Source organism: Lolium rigidum, chromosome 1 (assembly GCF_022539505.1).
Source record: "Lolium rigidum isolate FL_2022 chromosome 1, APGP_CSIRO_Lrig_0.1, whole genome shotgun sequence".
In the NCBI taxonomy this organism is placed as follows: domain Eukaryota; kingdom Viridiplantae; phylum Streptophyta; class Magnoliopsida; order Poales; family Poaceae; genus Lolium; species Lolium rigidum.
The window spans coordinates 10,935,307-10,950,653 of NC_061508.1; the positions used below are offsets into that span (position 1 = coordinate 10,935,307).

The 15,347-nt window shown below is 50.0% G+C and overlaps 2 protein-coding genes across 2 annotated transcripts; both read left to right on the plus strand.

The window, feature by feature from the left end:
• Positions 1-294: 294 nt before the first annotated feature.
• On the plus strand, positions 295-5,088 carry LOC124684916 (extra-large guanine nucleotide-binding protein 3-like). Its single transcript, XM_047219175.1, has 9 exons — positions 295-1,248; positions 1,335-1,472; positions 1,589-1,693; positions 1,819-2,001; positions 2,526-2,703; positions 2,785-3,029; positions 3,517-3,689; positions 3,996-4,193; positions 4,435-5,088. Exons 1-9 carry the CDS (start codon positions 310-312, stop codon positions 4,850-4,852), a joined length of 2,577 nt encoding a protein of 858 aa, XP_047075131.1. The 5' UTR covers positions 295-309; the 3' UTR covers positions 4,853-5,088.
• Positions 5,089-5,207: 119 nt separating this feature from the next.
• LOC124684915 (pentatricopeptide repeat-containing protein At5g27270) lies at positions 5,208-9,242 on the plus strand. The gene is made up of 8 exons (XM_047219174.1): positions 5,208-5,717; positions 5,824-7,192; positions 7,278-7,589; positions 7,674-7,778; positions 7,879-7,966; positions 8,091-8,212; positions 8,339-8,403; positions 8,499-9,242. The coding sequence occupies exons 1-8, from the start codon at positions 5,223-5,225 to the stop codon at positions 9,054-9,056; spliced, it is 3,114 nt and encodes a 1,037-aa protein (XP_047075130.1). The 5' UTR covers positions 5,208-5,222; the 3' UTR covers positions 9,057-9,242.
• The last annotated feature ends 6,105 nt before the right edge of the window (positions 9,243-15,347 follow it).

Consider the following 15,347-nt stretch of genomic DNA (forward strand, 5'->3'; position numbering starts at 1 on the left):
CGGCGGCTTTCTCATTCAAAGATTTGCTTCTGGGTCTCTGGTTGACCGGAGCAGGGAGGTGGGTCTTGCTTGGCGATTGATTCTAGTAGTTGGTGGGTGGTGCTGCGGCGGGCTTTGACCGTCGCCGACGCGAGCCGAGGCGGCGACGACGGCAAATTTCCCGTCTTTCGGCGCTGAAAATACCGGAGTTCTGTGGGGCGAGTCCACGGAGCTCAGAGGGGAGTAATTTGGGAGCCTCGCTCTCGCTCTCGCTGATGCTGATGAGGTAGGGGCGGCAGGTGTTCGGCGGATTGCGCGCGCGCGCGGGAGATGGCGGGGGCGGTGGGCGGCGAGGGCAACTGGGAGGAGATGCTGAGGCGGATGCTGCCGCCGGGGACCGCGATCCCGGAGGGCAACCTCGACTACTCCATCGCGCTCGAGTACGACGGGCCGCCGGTGTCCTACGAGGTCCCCAGGATCGACCCGGTGGACATGGCGGACGTGCCCACGGCCGAGCCCGTGTCCGGGTCCTACAGGCTCGGGAACAGCGTGGTGCCCGTGGCGCCCGTCTTCAGGCCCCGGCGCGCTGAACCGGCGCCGCCTGCGCGGGTCAATGGAAGCTCGGAGTCCGCCAATTCGGCGCCTCAGGACGAGGGGGGCTCTGACCACGACGACGACTCCCGCGAGTTCGCGCGAAGCTGGCAGGGGCACACGGATGGCAACCGGCCTGCCGCGCCGGAGGGGAGGAGATCTCACGTGGTGACCTTCGGGCTGGCGGACGACGGCAAGTACGACGACAGCAGCGAGCTCGGCGACACCAGGTCGGAGCAGTTCGTGGCGGTGGCCAGGAAGGAGAAGAGGGGCAAGACGTGCGACCGGTGCGGGAAGCGGAAGTGGGAGGGCAAGGAGGCGTGCATCGTCTGCGACAAGCGGTACTGCGGCTACTGCCTGCTCAGGGCCATGGGGTCCATGCCGGAGGGCCGCAAGTGCATCACCTGCATCGGCATGCCCATCGACGAGACCAAGCGGTCCAAGCTGGGGAAGAGCTCCAGGATACTGTCGCGGCTGCTCAGCGCGCTCGAGGTGAGGCAGATCTTGAAGGCCGAGAAGGAGTGCCAGGCGAACCAGCTCCGGCCCGAGCAAATCATCGTCAATGGCTGCCCTCTTTGTCAAGAGGAGATGTCGGACTTGCTTAGTTGCTCGCGGCCTCCTCAGAATCTGAAGCCTGGGAGATACTGGTATGACAAGGAGTCGGGCTTATGGGGAAAGGTAAGCCTACTGCAAGTAGCGCAGCAACGTACCTTTCTTTGAAACCTGAAATTGCTGCAGACTAACCTTTACGTTTATGTGGTTAGGCTGGGGAAAAGCCGAATCGGGTTGTCAGCACTAACCTCAACTTCAATGGGAAGATTCAACCTGATGCCAGTAATGGCAACACTCAGGTTTACATGAATGGAAGGGAAATTACCAAGATTGAACTGAAAATTCTCAAGGTATTGATGCGCATTCTAAGCTACATACAATTGAGAATCCTTATCATTATATGTACATTTTAAATATGCTGTGTCACTATCTGATTGTGTTTTCCACAATATCTGCATCATTGCAGATAGCACAAGTCCAATGTCCCCGTGATACTCACTTTTGGGTCTATCATGATGGTGGATATGAGGAAGAAGGCCAAAATAACATCAAAGGAAAAATATGGCAGTCCGTATGTATCTTGTTCGATGGAGAATTAATTAATTATTTTTCTTTTATAAAACTAATTAACTCATCATGCCTTCCTGTTTTTTTGCTTGTTTTATGACAAGATTTTATGTGCCCCCTGTTATACAGCCGTTCACACGTTTTGTTTGCGCCATGGTTTCACTACCGGTGCCTCCTCCAAACTCTGATGAGCCCAAAGACGACTCTCCTTATTCAGCAAGAGCAGTGCCTGATTACTTAGACCAGAAAAGAGTACAGAAACTTCTTATTCTTGGATCACCTGGAGCTGGAACAAGCACCATATTTAAGCAGGTTGGACCAAATTTTTTAAATGGCTTGGGATTTTGTAGAAAAATAAAATGCATTAGGTTCTGTTATATCCTTATTTGGTGTTGGCTTCAACTTACCCATACTGCTCCAGTGAAATATGGCTTTGAAGTTGATTACTGAAGTTTGTCATGTAGTGTGCTATTTCGGTGATGTATAAACCTATTTGCTGTCCTGTAGCTTGGTTAGTTGTTGACTTGTGTTAATGTTTTAGATGACACTTGCATGTGTGCCATGGTACAATCATCTGCAAGCTAGTGGTTGTTTATACATTAGTCTAGTCATCATAGCCTGATAGGTACATTAGTCTAGTCATCATAGCCTGATAGGTATCTTTGCTTTAAGCCTTTAAGCATTAAAATGTCTTAAATCTTTATGGAACACCATACAAGTTGTCCATCATCAGTTTTACATAATCTCAAGCTGAGTCCTGACAGGCTGATTCATCTACTTTCAACATCTCTCCTTGTTTTGTATGCAATTTCATGACGTTTGGTTTTATAACACAGGCTAAGTTACTATATGGAACGAGATTTACCCCAGAAGAACTTGACAATATCAAACTAATGATCCAAAGCAACATGTTCAAGTACCTCGGGATTCTGTTAGAGGGCCGTGAGCGCTTCGAGGAGGAGGCTTTGGCTATATCAAATAACCCAAATTCAGAAGATGGGGATACCCAACAAGGTAGCAGGGCCACTAATATTTGATCCTATCATATTTTTGAAGGTCATATGCAGTATGCTGAAGTTGGTTTCTTTTATGCAGATGAAAACAAATCTAGTGATTCCAACTCTTGCATATACTCAATAAATGCAAAGCTAAAGAAGTTCTCTGATTGGCTGTTGGACATCATAGCAATGGGAGACCTAGATGCATTCTTCCCTGCAGCTACACGTGAATATGCACCAGTTGTTGATGAGATGTGGAAGGACCCTGCTATACAAGCAACATATAAAAGAAAGGAGGAATTGCACTTTCTCCCTGAAGTTGCTGAATATTTTTTGAGCAGGGTATAAATCAAAGCCTTTTCTTGCAGATTTCCCCCTTAATTTAACCTGTTCAAAGCTTGCATTTCGTAAATTGTGCTACACCAGCACTTTGTATTATGGCAACTAAGTAATACGTGCCCAGTTTAGTCTCTGAAAAATAGAACTTACACTTCGGAAGTTATCAATCCCGCAATGCCTTTTTGTATTTGTGGACTTCACCAGACTATCACCCTTCTTTTTTCAACAACGGTATCCAGCATAGCACAATGAGCTGTCATTTATTTTGTATTTGAGTACCCAAAGAGAGGTAATAGAATGTAAATAATGAGAAATAATACTATAAAATATGAGAAGGGATACTAAAAAAATCTACTTACAGAATTATGGGACAGAATATTCTGTTTTCTTACTTATTCTTTTCTTTATTTTTTCTTTTTAAAGTTGATCCATTTAGATAATGTATATATACAAGCAGTACTGATTTCTCTTTCTTATGCCATTCTTGCAGGCAGTTGAAGTATCGAGTAATGAGTATGAACCTTCAGAGAAAGATGTAATATATGCTGAAGGGGTATCACAAGGGAATGGATTGGCCTTTATAGACTTCACTCTAGACGAACGGAGCCCTATGTCAGAACTCTATGGTGATAGTCATGACGCAACATCTCAGGCACTAAACAAGTAAAAGCTCTTTCTTCCTGGCTCATGTCGAAACTGCATCTAAATCCTGTTATATGTCTTTATACGAGTGTTTCTTTCCCCATTCGCTCATTTCTTTCTTTCTGATAACAAAAGAATCCTTAAAATGTCAACACTGGCGTTGGTATATTGCTGTAAAAAAAGCATAGCCATTGTAACTTGTTCCCTCTGTATGAGCGCATACTCTAGGTTGCATGCTATATGTATTTGCCTGGGTTGATGACTTCTTTCTCGTTTGAAACAACTCCCAGAAAGCTTAACTGTCTCGTCTACTTTTATCCCCCTCAGATATCAGCTGATTAGAGTAAATGCCAAGGGCATGAATGAGGGATGCAAATGGGTAGAAATGTTTGAGGATGTCCGTGCGGTGATATTCTCTGTAGCACTCAGCGACTATGACCAGCTGGGACTCTCTGCTAGTGGCGGCAGCAGGCGCCTCGTGAACAAGATGATTCAAAGCAGGGACTTGTTTGAGTCTACAATCAGGTAAAGTAACTCTATGAATGGTCCTGTAATTTCAACAGTACAACACTACATATTTTAAGTGCTAGCTTTTGTGAGGTTGATCTTGTTCAAAATGAAGCTAAAACTTCGGCAAACTGCACATTATTTATTTGTATTGCCTAATATAGATAGAGAATGAGAACATTGTTACAGCTTCCCTGGAGTCAGTTAAGCTTTAATTGTTGAGATCAAAATCAACTGAATTTATGCATACTTTGGGCAGACATCCATGTTTCCGCGACACGCCGTTTGTCCTGGTGCTCAACAAGTTCGACCTCTTTGAGGAGAAGATTGGGCGCTCTCCGCTCTCGGGCTGCGAGTGGTTCAGCGACTTTGGCCCCCTCCGGACCCACAACAACAACCAGTCGATGGCCCACCAGGCGTTCTACTACGTGGCGATGAAGTTCAAGGACCTGTACGCGGCGCACACGAACGGGCGGAAGCTCTTCGTGTGGCAGGCGCGCGCCCGCGACAGGCCCACCGTCGACGAGGCCTTCCGGTACATCCGGGAGGTGCTCAAGTGGGAGGACGAGAAGGACGAGGGGTTCTACCCGGAGGAGTCCTTCTACAGCACGACGGAGCTCAGCTCCTCGCGGCTTGTCGGAGCAGGAGAGTGGCAGCAGCAATCTGCTGCCGGCTAATAGACCAGAGAGCACGTAGACTGTTGTTGTTGCTGTTGCCTAATTGTATAGTGCTGTTGTTGTGTAATTGTACTAGCTAAGCCAACGTCTATCTAGCCTGTTAAGAATGGATGTTATCATTGTTGTGCAGTAGTAGTAGTAACTTTCCTGATAAATGTAGTTAAAAGGAGAGAGAAAACATGTTTGTAAAATCATTTGATATTTGAGCTGATCGTGATTGATATTTTTGGGTAAAACTCTGGTACATTTAGATGACCTTCTTCTGGTTATTGCTTTAGTCCTCTGTTCTGACCGTTGGGGCCCACGCCGGGTAAGAAAGAAAATCTACGGTAACCTTATCTCCAACATATCCGTTCACTTTCCCGCGTCCATGGCGATGGCTTCTGCTCCACTACTATCCGCACGCAGCGCCGCTGTCTCCGTCACCTGCTCCTCCCGTGAATACGAAGAAGACGACGGCGGCGCCGTCTCATGGTCGCTCTCCTCCGGCACACGCTCTTCCTCGTCGTCGCCGCGGGGTCGTCGCCTGCCACCGTACCGCCGCCTCCTCCACGACGAGGCGCGGCGCCTCCGCGGGGAGCGCCGCGGCCAGGGTGCCGGCGCCGAGACGCCCCGATGGGTACGCCGCACCGAGGGCCAGATGGCCCGGTACATCGAGGACGACCGCGCCGGCCACGTTCACGGCCGCCACGTCGTCGCCGCCGTCCGTGCCGCCCGCGCCACGGCGTCACGCCCGCCGGGGTCCATGCGGGAGGCTATGGCCTCCTTCGTAACCAAGCTCACCTTCCGCGAGATGTGCGTTGTCCTCCGCGAACAGCGCGGGTGGCGCCAGGCCCAGGAGTTCTTCTCCTGGATGAAGCTTCAGGTACAGATAAATTTCGCCAAAAGTTTTGAAGCTAGCTATCGCCAATTTTCCTCCGAATTGTTCAAATCCCGACGTGAATTTCTTTGATCCATCCATGTCATTGCAGCTGTGCTACGAGCCCAGCGTGGTCGCCTACACCATCCTCCTCAGGGTGTACGGCCAGACGGGGAGGATCGAGCTCGCAGAGGAGACGTTCCTCGAGATGCTGGAGGCCGGCGTCGAGCCGGACGCGGTGGCGTGCGGCACCCTGCTGTGCGCGTACGCTCGCCGGGGTCGGCACGGAGACATGATGCTCTTCTATGCAGCGACGCGCAGGCGTGGCGTGGTGCCGCCGGTCCCTGCCTTCAACTTCATGCTCTCCTCCCTGCAGAAGCACAGGCTCCATGGCAAGGTGATCCACCTCTGGAACCAGATGGTTGAAGAAGCCAATGTGGTGCCAAATCAGTTCACGTATACAGTTGTGATCGGCTCATTCGTCAAGGAGGGTCTCTTGGAGGAGGCCATGGATGTTCTCGGGAAGATGAAGCAGTCCCGGATTGTTCCGGAGGAGGCGACCTATAGTGGCCTGATCAGCTTGAGTGCCAGACATGGCAGAGGGGAACAGGCACTGAGGCTCTACGAAGAGATGAGGGATCATGGCATTGTCCCTAGCAATTACACCTGTGCATCCCTCCTGGCACTCTACGACAAGAACGGGGACTACTCGAAGGCGCTCTCGCTCTTCTCGGAGATGGAGCGTAGCAAGATCGTTCCTGATGAGGTCATCTATGGGATCCTCGTCAGGATTTACGGTAAGATCGGGCTCTATGAGGATGCACAGCGCACCTTCGAGGAGATCGACATGGCGGGCATGTTGAGCGATGAGCAGACTTATGTGGCTATGGCTCAGGTTCACATGAATGCTGGGAACTACGATAGGGCACTGCTAGTTTTGGATTCTATGAGATCGAGGAGCGTGAAGCCGTCGCCGTTTTCTTACAACGCTCTTCTCCGATGCCATGTCGCCAAGGAAGACATAGCTGCTGCTGAAGATACCTTCAGAGTTCTGACGAAATATGGCCTCCCTGATGTGTTCTGCTGCAATGACCTCCTCAGGTTATATATCAAGCTGGGCCAGCTAGACAAGGCCAGTGCACTCATTCTGGAGATGACAAAAGAAGATGTCCAGCTTGATGAGGGCCTCTGTATGACTGTGATGGAAGTTTGCTGCAAAAGCGGGATGACGGCCGATGCAAATAAGGTACTGAAAGAGATGCATAATGATGGGGTGACCATTAAGAGTTCAACAATGGTTTCTCCTATTGAGATGTATGCTAGAAATAATATTAGCGTGATCCGGGAAGAAGATACTTCGTCGAAGATGCTAGACTGTCGGACTGACACTTCAGCACTCAGCACGACATTGAAATCCTTGTTGGACACACCTGGGAGTTCATCCATCGCGTGCCAATTGATCAGAAAATTTGCTAGGGAAGGTGAGCAAGCTAGGTGCCACACTGAACATGGTGTTCATGCCTGAGCGTACTTCTGTTACTGTTGTCTAAATGTTTTTTGCTGCAGGAAGTACAGAAGAAGCAAAATTTCTTCATGAACAGCTGACTGCACTGGGAGTCAAGCCTGAAGATTCTGCTACAGCTACTTTGATTGTCCAATATGGCCAGAAACAGAAGTTACGGAAAGCAAAATTACTATTTGAGTTGGCATCAGCATCGTTTCCTGTAGGAGGGCCTGTCTACAATGCCATGGTCGATGCATTATGTAAGTGCAGCAAGACTGATGAGGCATATCATCTTTTCATGGAAATGGTTGATCGAGGCCATATTAGAGATGCTGTGACAATTAGTATACTAGTCACTCACCTGACTAAGCATGGTAAGCAAGTTTTCAACTGCTACCAATCCTTGTAAATGTTTTCACCATGTTGCTGTGTATACTCACATTGTGAAATCACCCCAGGGAAATTTCGGGAGGCAGAAAACATCATACATGACTGTTTCGCTGGTGAAGTTGAGCTTGATACAGTCGTGTACAACACTTTTATCAAATCGATGCTCGAGTCAGGTATGGATAACATCTTTTCCTCTCCATTAGATGGACAATCAAACAATTTTCAGGTCGAAGGATTCCATGGCTAACTGCCTCAGCTTTAGTTCCCAAGCAGGCAAATTATACTCAGCTGTCAGCATATATGATCGCATGATAGCCTCAGGTGTTCCTCGGTCCTTGCAGACATTCAATATAATGATAAGGTAGATAATCTTCATACATCGTAGAAAAATTGGATCTGGAAGTATGCAATGATCGTTTTTCCATCTTTATGTTCGCGTTGAGATTTCAGACCACTTCGTTATTAGCTTCAGTTTTCTGGTTCAGTGTTTATGGCCTAGGAGGAAAGCTGGACAATGCTACTGAAATGTTTACTGCTGCGCAAGAGCTAGGCTTACCCATCGATGAGAAGATATACACAAACATGCTTAACATCTATGGAAAGGCGGGTCAGTTTCTTTTACCTTATGTAGGCGAATCAAAGAAAGTTACTTTTTTTCCACATTCAACGAGTGTTTTCCCCTATGCTTGTACATGCTATTTAGTTTTGGGTCTCTGAAGTTCCATTCCTGCAGGGAGGCATCAGGAGGCATCTTTGCTATTTAGTAGAATGAAGGAACGTGGTATCATGCCTGGAAAGGTATGCTTTCGTTGGCTTTTGACTTCTGAAGTCAATGTTATCAGCGTTGAGATTGACCGATGCAACTGATTTTGACCTGACTTTGCAATGTGCAGATCAGTTTCAATTCCATGATCAATGCCTACGCCGCTTCTGGGCTGCATCACAAGGCAGAGGTTACATTCCAGAAGATGCAATCAGGCAGTCATGCTCCCGACTCGTTGACTTATCTCGCACTGATCAGGGCATACACCCAGGGTGGATGCTATACCAAAGCAGAGGAAGCCATCCAGATGATGCTGGGTAGCAACATAGCCCCTTCTAGCCTTCATTTCAACCACCTCATTTTCAACTTTCTGAAGGAAGGTCAGATTGATGAAGCCAAGAGGCTCTGCAGCCAGATGCGCGATATTGGCGTGGCTGCTGATTTGGCCTGTTGCAGGACCATGATGAGGGCGTACCTGGAGCACGGCCGAGTCGATGAAGGCATATTGCTCTTTGAGACGACGTGCAGGTCGCTGAAACCTGACAGCCTCATCCTGAGTGCAGCATTTCATCTCTATGAGCATTCAGGCAGGGAATCTGAAGCTGGGGATGTGCTGGATGTCATCAGTCTGCATGGTGCTTCTTTCCTGAGGAACCTGAAGGTTGGATCAAAGTTGCGACCAACTTAGCAGCCAGCTGTAACAGATAGTCACAACCACATCATGTAGTTACTTTCTTTTACATGAAACTGTGAACATGAAGAAGCATGACAAAAAATCGCCTGTATCAATTGGCACACCTTATCAATAGGAACATTGAACTATTCAAGAAAGAATAACATCGCATCTCAGAGGTTCCGACAGATGATCACATCACATCTTGTCAGGCGAAAGCTCAAACATGTGCATAAAAATATTAGGGTAGGCTTTGGGGAATTTCAAAATCATTCCCCTCCTTCTACATGCTATACACGCGCATCAGTAGCACAATTGCACTGTGGCAGTAGCACCAATGCACCATCACGACATCACAATTCAAGTTTCACACAGACACACAATAAGCACTGAGCAAGGTTCAAACAACAACAACAACTTCATGTAATGAAACGATAGTTTGAAAGTGCAGCCAACAGCCACCTCTATCTCTCCATGGCTTCAGCCTCAAGTCCAAGTACCAACCCGCATTCCTGCATTCCTGCTGTCCTGCACGTCCAAGGCCGGAGCAGAGCATGATTATATCATTATAGTCTCAACAAGGCACTACTCTGTGAAACGAAATAGCAAGCAAGATTATATCATTATAGTCTCAACAAGGCACTAATGTGAAACGAAATAGGAAGCAATATCACAACACGATTACACATGTTAAAAATGTCTAGTGTTTGTACCTATAGGCTTTAAGATTATGCTCCAGGTGTGGAAATGTACATGCTTTCCTCAGTTTTGGAAGTGCATGCCCTCTTTTTTATCAACTTTTCCTTTACTAATGTGTAGGCCACCAAGTTCTTCGATTAGCTCTACAATTAAAGTAGTGAACAATGTAAAAATAGTGAGTTAGAGACAATGATGCAACAAGGCAAGTACAAATACATAGAAAGAAATGAGCTAATTCAATTACAGCTAGTTCCTCCATACCCATCATGAAAGGAGTAAGAGAGGTATGGAAGTAATCTAAGATACACCCACTTGTGCTGAAAGTCGACTCGGATGCTACCGTTGAGATAGGAATAGCAAGCACATCATGTGCCAAGTGAGCAAAGACTGTAAATCTGCATGCATTGCTCTTCCACCAAGCAAGAATGTCCATCTTCATTTCTTGATCTTCGGTATCTTCAGCTTGATACTTGTCAAGTTTTGACTTGGAGTTGATGCTTGCTCCATTGTTCATCTTCAACTTCTTTGCATTAATATCCTTTAGCTATGCCTTCACAACCTCCCTTTGATGTTGTTGAATCTTCTACTTTAGCTATTACTTCATCTGGATCATACAACTTTGTATATTCTTCGAAGAGGTCATTCACACATGTGCCTGCTGCCCAAACTAGCAATCCTTTTTCCTGTCCAAATATTTCTTCAGTTACCCTAAACCGTAAACCTCGTGAACACTTTCTCATACACATTTGAAGCTTTTGAGCATGAGAAAAGTGGAGTGGTTGGAACATCAATCCTTAGAAATGACTTGGCATCTACTCTCTCTTCAATAACAATTTCCTTGAATTTGGCAATCCTTGAGCCACCATTTCTAATATATCAGCAACAACTCTAACACGCTTGATTGACATGTCCACTTCCTTCAGGCCATCTTGCACAATGAGGTTGATAATGTGGGCAACACACCTTATGTACAAATACTTGCCTTTTGCAGTGTTAGAAGGTGACTTGTTGAAATGCCTCCTCAAATACACAATACCGTTGTCATTGGCACTAACATTATCAACAGTAACATTAATTACTCTCTCCATACCCCATTCAACCATGCATCTGATCAAGTTCTTCCCAATGTCTCCCCCTTGTGCCCTTTCACCAAGATTTTTTTTATGATATTCTTATGCAGAATCAAATTCTCAATAAAGAGAGTGACAATCGGTGCATCGGTAAATATGAGAAAGAATAGGAAAAAAGGACTTACGCTACCGTCCTTCAATTGATGCATGCGGCGATGAGGTGCAGCTTGTCAGTATCCACTCTCAACAACGAGGCGAGAAAGATGGAGGGCAGAGGCGTCCCATCGAGCGTTGATGATGGCGGGGAGGTGTCGACGGGAACAAGGCGATGGGGAGGTGTTGACGAGGAGGCGGCGATAGTCGATAGTTGCGAGCGGTGGCAAACGATGGTGGGCAGTGGCGAGCGACGGCTGGTGAAGTTTGGGAGAGAAACGACGGGTGATGTTCCGGCGAGAGGCAGAGCGGCGACAGAGATAGTGGGCAGTAGCGAGCCGCGACGAGTGAGGTCGGGCGGAGCAGCGGCGAGTGATGTTCTGGCGAGCGGCGATGACTGAGTGGGGGTCTGGGGGAGACGAGGAGTGGGGGGAGTGGAGGAGGGATTGTGCGTAGTGCGCTCGTGGTAGGGGGTTACTTCACCTCGCTCCACTTGGGCTGGGCTCAAGGCATCTCGGCGTCTGGGCTTTCTAAATTCTAAATGTTGATGGGCTCCTCAGGATATTTGGGTGCCAAGACTACTGCCCTGAAATTCGTTAAATAAATTCAGGCATTCCAACCATATTCCCGAATAGGTGCACGAGTTTTTCGTGGTCGGGATATACGGGTCCGTGATCGGGAATTTCGGGTTCGTGATTCGGGTTTTATGACCGGACAGATTCACATGACTTCCAGGTGCACGCATCGGTGCACTATCCACTCACCCTTCCCCGGCCGATGAGGAAGAAATCCTCCGACAGCCTGTATCTCACCACTTTGTCTCCCTAAAGCCTAGCTCGATCGCGTGAGAGAGATTAGAGAGGATGAACACGAGACAAGAGAGGTTTTTTGCTGCGCTCAATAACTTGCAGAGCATTTTCTGTTTCTCCTTTTATTCATGCAAAAAGGGAAAGGGTCGAACGGCGTGCTCCACAACTGATCGCGCCATCCCACGATCCGAGCAACGTGCTCAACGTTCTAGACCAAGTCCTGGCTGCCGCACAAAACGCAACAACCAACGCTAACTAAATCAAAACGGCTAACTACGGCTAAACCTGACGAAACTGAAAGAGTTGGAAATGAGTGACACTCAGGGAAAATAAAACAGCAGAGGCAAGATAGACAAATAGGGTTTAACACAACATTCTCCCCCTCAACCCTGTCGAGCAAACTTGACGTCGATGATGCCCACCTTGCCTCGCAGCTCCTGGAAGCGTACACGGCCCAATGGCTTCGTCAGAATGTCGGCTTTCTGTTCCACAGTTCCAATGTACTCCACATCGATGCTCCCTCTCTCGACGTAGTCATGTATGATTTGATAACGGAGATCGTTATGCTTCGTTCGCTCGTGGAGAACTGGATTCTTGCAGAGAGAGTTCACCGATTTGTTGTCGACGTAGATGGTCGGAGGAACGACGTCCTGGTTCAGAAGCTCACAAAGGACTCGAGCCAGCCAAACCCCTTGGCACGACGCCTCCGCCGCCGCAATGTATTCTGCTTCACACGATGATTTGGCGACGACCTTCTGCTTCTGAGATAGCCAGCTGACGGGGCTGTCGCCGAGGTAGAACAACATGCCGGAGGTGCTTTTCCTCGAGTCCACGTTGCCGGCGTGGTCGGAGTCACTGAACCCACGCAGGATCTCGCTATCGCTGCGATGATACACGCATCCGTGCGTGGTTGTGCCCGCAATGTACCGCAGGAGGTGCTTCATCGCAGCAAAGTGATCACCTGCCGGTGCCTCCATGAACCTGTTCAGGAAACCAACGGTGAAGGTGATGTCCGGGCGCATATGCACTAGGTACCTGAGGCTGATGATGATGCCGCGGTAGAGAGTTGAGTCCACCGGCGCTTCCTTGCTCTCCCTACTGAGGGCACACCATGCCTCCATGGGAGTTTGCGTCGGGTTGCAGTCCGCCATGCCCGCTTTCTCGAGGAGCCTGACGGTGTACGCTGCTTGGGTGATCGTGGTGCATCTCTGCCCTTGCATCACCTCCAGACCAAGGTAATACCGAAGTATCCCCAGGTCATTCATGTTGAAGGGGCGCTTCATCTCGGCCTTGAAGCGCTGCACCTCTTCCGCGCGAGCTCCCGCGATCACCAGGTCATCCACATACATGCCGATAATGAGCAAATTCTGCATGCGTAGAGCCCATGTTCAGATGCGCTCCGTGTGAACCCGAGCGTCACCAGGCTCGAGTCCAGCTTCGTGTTCCACGCTCTTGGTGCTTGGTGTAGACCGTAGAGAGCTTTATGGAGCTTGTACACCTCTCGTTCATGCCCGTCGGCGATGAAGCTGGGCGTCTGCGACACGTACACTTCTTCCTCAAGGTCGCCGTTGAGGAAAGCTGACTTCACATCCATGTGATGAACCTCCCATCCGCGGTGCGCGGCCAGCACCAGGATCAAACGCACGGATTCGAGCCTTGCGACTGGCGCGAACACCTCGTCGAAGTCAATGCCGGTGCGTTGGACGTAGCCCTTTGCCACAAGACGTGCCTTGTGCTTGATCACCGCTCCCTTCTCATCTTTCTTCACCTTGAATATCCACTTCAGGCCGATAGCTCGGTGACCTGCAGGGAGGGAGGTGAGTGTCCAGGTGCCATTGTCGTCGATCGACTGCAGCTCGTCGAGCATTGCTCGTCTCCAACAGTCCTCGTGTTCCGCCTCCGCGAACGACAATGGTTCCTCCCCGGACACAAGGTACAACATCTCGTCGACCTTGTCCTCAACAAGAGAAGGACAATCGGCCTGCATGTGCTGAGAGGTACCCGATGTGCTTCCCAGGAGGTTGGTGATGAGACGATATCGGTGCGGAGCACCTGCGCTATCATCAGCGTCGAGCTGCCCGGAGCGTGTCGACGGTGGCGTGACGAAGCGAGGTGGCGGAGTCTCTGCCTACTCCAGTGTGCGTGTTGGCATTTGCATGATCGCATGTGATGGTGCAACACTCGCCGTGTCCCTGCTTGAGGTTCTGGCATCAGGAGTTGGTGTGCGGTGATCGCGCCCAGTCGCCGTGGCGCCGCGATCGGTGTACACGGTGTATTCCACCGTGAACGAGATGCTTGCCGTCGGCTCCCCCGGCGCCTCCCAATTCCAGCGAGCTGCCTCGTCGAACACCACGTCCCTCGAGACGTGCATGTGCTTGGAGGTGGGATCGTACACGCGGTAGGCCTTGGAGCCCGTCTCGTACCCCATGAACACCATGGGCGTGCTCCTGTCCTCGAGTTTCTGCAGGTTCGGTTTCGTCTTCTTGACGTGTGCGACGCATCCAAAGACACGGAGGAAGAACATGTTAGGCTTTCTCCCGTGCCAGGCCTCGTAGGGCGTCATGCCGTCGACCGTGCGCGTGAAGCATCTGTTGAGGATGAACACTGCCGTCAGCACGGCCTCTCCCTAGAACGCGTTTGGCACCTGTTTGCCCTTCAGTATACTGCGTGCCATGCCGATCACGGTCTGATTCCTCCGCTCCACGACTCCATTCCGCTGTGGAGTGTAGGGCACGGTGAGGTGCCGCTGCACGCCGCTCTCGGCGCAGTGCTCGTAGACGGTTGCAGAGGTGAACTCGCCACCGCGGACGGTGCGCAGTACACGGAGCTTGTGGCCGGATTCCACTTCCGCCGCAGACTGGAACTTGACGACCGCCCGAGAAGCCTCATCCTTTGATCTGAGGAGCTCCACCCACATGAAGCGGCTCCGATCGTTGATGAGGAGGAGCACGTACCGGCGTCCTCCTGGCGTAGCCGGCGTGATCGGCCCACACAGATTGTCGTGCACCAGTTCCAAGGGCTTTTGCGCCCTCTACTGTGCCTGTTGTGGGAACGACAGGCGCCACGGTTTCCCTGCGAGGCACGGCTCGCACATCTCATCGGCGTGCTCCACTTGCGGCATCCCAAACACCAGTCCTCCGCGCACCATCCTCTTCATCCCGTTGAAGTGCAGATGGCTGAAGCAAGCGTGCCAGCGCCATGCGTCGGACTCGATCCCCACAGCGAGGCAGATCGGGTGCACGGGCTGGAACTTCAGCTTGTACAGCCGATTTGGTGCGCGATGTACCTTCATGAGCATGCGATTGTGCTGGTCACGGTCATGGATGGTGAGCACACCGTGACGGATGTGGATGTCGTACCAGCTCTCGTCGAGTTGGCCCAGACTCACGACGCTGCTTTTCAGCGCAGGGATGTAGAACACCTCTGTGAACGCACGTTGGACTCCCCCATCGACGGAGAAGACGACAGTGCCTTGGCCGCGGATGTCCACGACTGATCATCGGTGAAGCGCACCTTGCCGGACATGGAGCGATCCAGATCGGCGAAGGATTCCTCCGCGCCGGTCATGTGGTTCG

What these genes read in the sequence shown, in the direction of transcription:
- LOC124684916 (XM_047219175.1), top strand. Translation starts at nt 310, where the DNA reads ATGGCGGGGGCGGTGGGCGGCGAGGGCAACTGGGAGGAGATGCTGAGG. An exon ending in AAGGAAAAATATGGCAGTCC is followed by an intron (nt 1,694 to 1,818) that starts GTATGTATCTTG and finishes CCTGTTATACAG; the next exon opens with CCGTTCACACGTTTTGTTTG. An exon ending in CAAGCACCATATTTAAGCAG is followed by an intron (nt 2,002 to 2,525) that starts GTTGGACCAAAT and finishes TTTATAACACAG; the next exon opens with GCTAAGTTACTATATGGAAC.
- LOC124684915 (XM_047219174.1), top strand. Translation starts at nt 5,223, where the DNA reads ATGGCGATGGCTTCTGCTCCACTACTATCCGCACGCAGCGCCGCTGTC. An exon ending in TCTCCTGGATGAAGCTTCAG is followed by an intron (nt 5,718 to 5,823) that starts GTACAGATAAAT and finishes ATGTCATTGCAG; the next exon opens with CTGTGCTACGAGCCCAGCGT. An exon ending in CAAATCGATGCTCGAGTCAG is followed by an intron (nt 7,779 to 7,878) that starts GTATGGATAACA and finishes GTTCCCAAGCAG; the next exon opens with GCAAATTATACTCAGCTGTC.